This window comes from Populus euphratica, unplaced genomic scaffold (genome assembly GCF_000495115.2).
Source record: "Populus euphratica unplaced genomic scaffold, PopEup_1.0 scaffold31.1, whole genome shotgun sequence".
NCBI lineage: Eukaryota > Viridiplantae > Streptophyta > Magnoliopsida > Malpighiales > Salicaceae > Populus > Populus euphratica.
Window position 1 is genome coordinate 975346 of NW_011499850.1, and position 6403 is coordinate 981748.

At 38.3% G+C, this 6403-nt stretch overlaps 1 protein-coding gene across 1 annotated transcript; it reads left to right on the forward strand.

The window, feature by feature from the left end:
* The first annotated feature begins 1469 nt into the window (after window positions 1-1469).
* On the forward strand, window positions 1470-5885 carry LOC105120948 (uncharacterized). The gene is made up of 3 exons (XM_011019383.1): window positions 1470-3093; window positions 3870-4083; window positions 4191-5885. The coding sequence occupies exons 1-3, from the start codon at window positions 1835-1837 to the stop codon at window positions 5775-5777; spliced, it is 3060 nt and encodes a 1019-aa protein (XP_011017685.1). The 5' UTR covers window positions 1470-1834; the 3' UTR covers window positions 5778-5885.
* Window positions 5886-6403: the final 518 nt, after the last annotated feature.

Here is a 6403-nt window from a genome sequence, read left to right on the forward strand (position 1 = left end):
ACGTTGATTCTTAGATATTATTCCTGTTGGGTCTTATATAGAACTAGAAGATGAACCCAAGACATGATTTGATTTTTTTAAAAAAAAAATTTGAAACGATTGATATTTTATTTTTTAAGAATTTTTTTTTAAATACCATCATTTTAGATTGATTGAAGGTAGCTAATAAATGCGTACAACATATGACTCGAGTATTTAACTGAGTCAGCTGGTTTTTATAACCATGGGTGTTGGAAATGAGATGGGATTAAGACAAAATGACGTTACAGGTTGTAGGGAAGGGAGGGAGAGAGAGCTGAAAAAGAGCCAATAATGCGATGTAGGATAGGAGACAGAGGGCTGCTTTTTGAGTACTTTGGGAATAAAATGCTGTCTCTCTACGAGGATTGGCGTGAAGAGAGAGACTCTCCCTTTTTTCTTTTTCTTGATAACTAAATATTTTCATACAAGCAAAAGATGATAAACATGAAGAAGAAAATAAAATCATCCTAAAAAAATAAAGAAGAAAACAATTTCCTTTTTATCTCTCATCGCAGTCTAGCCTTCTTTTAATCCAACTTTTCTCTTTACTACTTTTTTTGAATTTCTGCTGGTTTTGTCTGTCCATTCGAAGAAGATGATGTGGAAAAATGAAAGGTAAGCTATCTCTGCCTATGGATAATAAATTTTGAATCCTGGGTCCTTCTTGTGGACCTTTTTTTTTATCCCATGAAGTAGCATGGTTATAAAATTTAAACCGGTTTATTAAATCGATCTTATATTTAACTTGAGTTAATCTATGATTAATTAAGTGATCAAGAATTTAATGACTTTTTAAAAAAAAAATTGAGTGAACTCTTTGAGCCTTTTTCAAAGTCAGGTTTTGAAACTGAAGAAATAACACATGTAAAGGTGTAAACTTTGTTGCTAATTATAAATAAATTGGTGTTATTTTGATAGTCCAGGTGTGATGGTATTCTCTCCTGTAAAAAGAAATACTAGAAATGCTGTTATCCTAAAATACAAGACAGTTTTCCTTTGAGGAATAGCAGTCTCACAGTTTCGGCTCTTGAAATCTTGTTGAACTTGTAATCTTATTCCTGTATTGATTAATATTAAACGCACCCACATACAAATTTTTCTTGAAGAAGGTAAACAATGTAAGAAGAATTAGATTGAAATCTTCTTTTTGCAGCTTTTGATCATCTAGCTAGGGAGGAAATTTAGTATCTTCTGTATTTATAAGTCTATCATGCATGGCATGCCATTAAATTTTACCATATGATTTTGATATTTGCGAGTCCCAACAAAAAGAATATGATTGTTAAAGGTAAGCCCTTTTCTTTTTTATCATAATTATCACCAAAACATAAATCAAGTGACCTATTAGAGTACCCTTTAGAGGGACATTGGGTGATAAAAAGATGTTGCAGAGGTACTGTTAACTGTTAACTTAGGACAGAGAAAGCAATGAATAAGTGGGAATAAAAAAGAGAAAAAGCAAAAGCTAGATCAGCAGCAAGGAGTATAAAGAAGGTGGAGTGATCTAGACTTGTTCTTCTAAGACTCTACTAAGACGTCTAAGCTCTCCTTTCAAAAAATCTCACTATCCATTTTCAGCTCAAGCCTACAAAACCAGGGTGGTAGTTCTCGTTTCCTCTAAGCACAAGAGAGGAAAGTAACCAGCTTTTCTGTGAGGCTTAAAGCTTTAGGATTTGTGACAAAGAGAGAGGTGGGGGTGGTGTAAGGGGGAGAGAAAACATAAGAAAAAACTAAGGAAAGGGAGAAGTTTGGTCCTGAAAACACACAGGTTTCTTTCAAAGGGGGTGGTGTGGGGGTGGGATTTAGCTAAGTTATGCGCTCAGGAGCTTGTACGGTCCAGCAGACCCTCACAACAGAGGCTGCTTCAGTATTGAAGCACTCTCTTAGCTTGGCAAGGAGGGGAGGCCATGCTCAGGTCACTCCTTTGCATGTAGCTGCAACCTTGCTGAGCTCAAGAACTAGTCTTTTGAGAAGGGCTTGTCTTAAATCACAGCCTCATCAGACTTCGCATCCTCTCCAATGCAGAGCTCTTGAGCTTTGCTTTAATGTTGCACTCAACAGACTCCCAACAACTCCTGGTCCTTTACTTCATGGCCAGCCATCTTTGTCCAATGCTTTGATTGCAGCCCTCAAAAGAGCACAAGCACATCAAAGAAGAGGTTGCATAGAGCAGCAACAACAACAACCTCTTTTGACTATTAAGGTTGAGCTTGAACAACTTATCGTATCCATCTTAGATGACCCTAGTGTTAGTAGGGTTATGAGAGAGGCTGGGTTCTCTAGCACTGCAGTCAAAAACAATATAGAGGACTCTTCAGCTTCTTCTGTGTTTCAGTGTTATAGTACTTCTGGTGGGGTTTTCTCTTCACCTTGTTCACCTTCTACTGAAACTCAAAGAGAAGTCATTAACCCTACTACCTTTTGGCAAAGCCATTTCTTGACTTACTCTTCTGAGCAAAACCCAGCTCTTTTTTCAGCGCAAAAGAAAGTTTCAAACAACTATTTCACAGATTCTGGTTCGGTGAAGGAAGATATCAAGTTGGTTTTGGAGGTTTTATTGAGAAAGAATGGAAAGAATGTTGTGATAGTTGGTGACTGTGTGTCTGTAACTGAAGGTCTTATTGGAGAGTTGATGGGAAGGTTAGAAAGAGGAGAGGTTCCAATGCAATTGAAACAAACTCAGTTTATCAAGTTTCAGTTTGCACCAATTTCTTTGAAGTTCATGAAGAAACAAGATGTGGAAATGAATCTCTCAGAACTGAAAAGAAAAGTGGATTCTCTTGGTGAAAGTGGGGCCATTATCTATACAGGAGACCTGAAATGGACTGTTGAAGAAACTTTTGTTAATGGAGAGGTATCTGTTTATAGTCCAGTTGATCATCTAGTCAGAGAAATCGGAAGGCTACTCTCTGAATATAGTAGCCCAAACAGAAAAATATGGTTAATGGCAACTGCAAGTTACCAAACATATATGAAGTGTCAGATGAGACAACCTTCTCTTGAGACTCAATGGGCACTTCAAGCTGTCTCAGTTCCTTCAGGTGGACTTGGTTTGAGCCTCCATCCATCCAGGTAACTTCCGGCACCTCTATTGTCATCGTCACCGTTATTATTATTTTATCTACATATCCATTATTATGTCTAGATAGAGAAATACATAAATCATCCGTTGGTTTTCATCAATTTTTTGAAGCTTTTTATTTTGTTTTTGTACTTTTCTATCTGTGCATCCCTTTATGGTCTGAATGAGGCAAAAAAACACTGTGAAAAGCATGGTTAGGTGGTAAGACAGGTCACAGATATGGATCATTGTCCTTGTGCTACTTTGTTTTGTCAGGATGTATACAGCAACTGCATATTGCAGATTTTTCTTATAGCAGAATCATTAGAAAAGAAAAGGGAAAAAAAGTAAAAATGAAAGGTTTTCAAGGTTGCACTTTGCTTTACTTTTTGGTTGAGTGACTTTAAATTTGATCAGTTTCATTTCTTTGAAAGAATGTAGAGGTAGAATTCATTGATTTTGAACGAAGATCTTAGTCGATACTTAATAGAGTCTAGACCTAAATTTTCTAGACAACTTTTTTTTTTTTTTTGACTTTTATGCCTATTTCGTTTGCCTTTTTTTAATTCTTATAGCACTGGCTCCTGTGCGCGCGCGCGCGCGTGTTTGACACCCCCAATAACCTTGAAACATTTACTATTAGAGGAATGTTTGAATTTTTATTGGCCCAAGACAAGATAGTAGCAGCTTAACTGTTCTGCATTTGTTAGTCCACTTTGCTGTCTACCCTCAGCTTGGTTAATTGTGTTTATTAATGGATTTTGTGTAATGAACTTGTTAATGGCAGCATCCATGATTCAAGGATAAAGTTCTCCCATAACCCATCTCTAGTCCTGGAAACAAAGCCATTCATTATTGATGGCAAGGAGGAAGAGGATAGATTCACTTGCTGTCCAGAATGCAACTCTAATTATGAGAAAGAAGTTCATTCACTCAAATCAGGACAACAGAAACATTTGCCTCCTTGGCTTCAGCCACAAGGCACAAATTCCATTCAAAAGGTAATGCAAAGATGAGGCCTTTCTGTTCTGTAACAATTTGAGAAAACAATATATAAATGAACTTGTCAAGTGGATAATCTGTCTAATATCTTTATTTAAATTTTCAGGATGAATTTGTTGAGTTGAGGAGAAAATGGAACAGATTGTGCCACAGCCTACACCACCAGGGAAGACAGAGCAACTTGAACTCAACTTTGTATACCAATCAAAGCCTGCTTGGAAAAAATTTCTCATTTGCTTCATCATATCCTTGGTGGCCAAGCCAAAACAGCTTCTTCCCAGATTCAAATTCAATCTCCTTCGGAGATTCAGCTTTGAAGCCTAACTACAGCTCCAGTTGTGTGCCTAAATTTAGAAGACAACAGTCGTGCCATGTTGAGTTCAACTTCGTTAATGGTACTCAGAAGAATGAACCAGGTGAACCAAACTTGGATTCTCTGAAGAATACTGAAGGCAAGGAAGTAAAAATCACCCTTGCACTTGGGAATTCTTTGTTTTCTGATATAGGCAAACTGGAGAAGGGGAGAAATGGTCATTTGTGCAAGTTGCTGAAAGAGAATGTGCCTTGGCAATCTGAATCCATTCCTTCAATAGTGGATGCTTTGGTTGAATCCAAGTCAAATGAAAAAGACACCTGGTTACTGATTCAAGGGAATGACACGTTGGGAAAGAGAAGATTGGCACTCGCAATTGCTGAGTCTGTGTTAGGCTCTGCTGATTTGTTGCTACACTTGAACATGAGGAAAAGGGATAATGAGGTGACCTCATATTCCGAGATGCTTGCAAGAGCCTTAAGAAACCAAGAAAAACTTGTTGTTTTTGTGGAAGATGCTGATTTGGCTGAGACGCGGTTCTTGAAATTCCTTGCTGATGGATTTGAAAGTGGAAAATTTGGAGAATCAAGTAATAGAAGAGAGGGAAATGCCAGCCAAGTAATCTTTATTTTGACTAGGGGTGACTCCATCATTTATGAAGACAGGAAGATGGATGATTCTGTTATCCAGATGACACTGAAGGTGAATGAAATAAGAAATGCTAGTTTTGGAACACCCAACATTGACCACAAGAGAAAAGCTGAGTGGGAGATTTCAGGCAAGTCTAAGTCTCCAAGAGTCGATGAAAAGGAAAATGCATCTTGGTTTCCTGATGAGAATGGAAACAAGAAGAAAGACTTCTCAAGGCAGTCAAGTTTCAACACCCTTGATCTCAACCTGAAGGCCGATGAGGATGACAAAAGCGAGGGAAAACCAGGGGAATTCAGCCCCATTTCAAGTGATCTGACTCGTGAGACCTCATCTGATCAGCTTAGTCCAAAGGGGCTTCTTGATATGATCAAGAACCGTTTTGTTTTCGATCGAAATCAGACTCACGGTATAGAGATGACAGAGGTTTTGTCATCCAAGATCAAGAGAAACGTTAATGAGGTTTTTGGGGATCAAAATGGGGTATACTTTAGCATTGAAGAGAGGGTATTAGGGGAGGTATTAGAAGGTTCGGGTTCTTTTGTGAATAGTCAGTTTGAGAAATGGCTAAAAGGCATCTTTCAAACAAGCTTGAAAACAGTTAAATTGGGTGGGAAAGAAGAGGGTATAGGTGTTAGGCTTTGTTTTGGATTCACTAGTGATAGAGTTTTTGAGGATGGGTTCATGGGTACATGTCTCCCCAAGAAAATCCAAGTCTCTTTCATGGACTGACTGGCTAGCTAGTCTCTTTTGTAAAATCCATCATCAAATGACATTGCATCACAATGTCCTTGTGTAACTTCTAATTTTCTTAATAGGATGTGTTTTGTTTCTTTTTCTTCTGCTTTCGCCTTTCTCTTGCTACATCCCTGAGATCCATTTCACTAGCAAATAGCCAACTCTGTCTTCATTACCAGCATCTGAATTCCCTTTCAGGATACCAACTAGGCCATTGTGCATGAAATGCAAGCTTGGACCAAGCAAAACACACACACACACACACACACACTATGTTGGAGATCGGATTACCTTCTGCAGAAAGAGCTTCTAGCTAGTCACTGAATATGCCAAACTGTGACTAAATGGTATATTGTCAGCCTTCAAGTTTCTCGTTCTGGGCTATATTTTAACCCGATTCTGGATTATCCAATCTCTTTAAAATCTTCCCACTATCCAAACTTCATGGTAGATTGGAAAGGTGCTCTCCAAGACACCAGTCCACCTCAGCCAATTGCCATCTACAAGTCTATAACATGCATCTACAGGCTAGTATTAGACCAAAGATTTCAAAGGCTGAGGTTAGACAGCAGAGCTCTCCACTTGCTTTCTGGGCCAAAAGAGGCAAAGAGCGGCATTCC

Excerpts from the sequence above, each read along its gene's own strand:
- LOC105120948 (XM_011019383.1), top strand. The coding sequence starts at position 1,835 with ATGCGCTCAGGAGCTTGTACGGTCCAGCAGACCCTCACAACAGAGGCT. Across the intron at positions 3,094-3,869 it reads TTGAGCCTCCATCCATCCAG|CATCCATGATTCAAGGATAA; the intron begins GTAACTTCCGGC and ends TGTTAATGGCAG. Across the intron at positions 4,084-4,190 it reads GCACAAATTCCATTCAAAAG|GATGAATTTGTTGAGTTGAG; the intron begins GTAATGCAAAGA and ends TTAAATTTTCAG.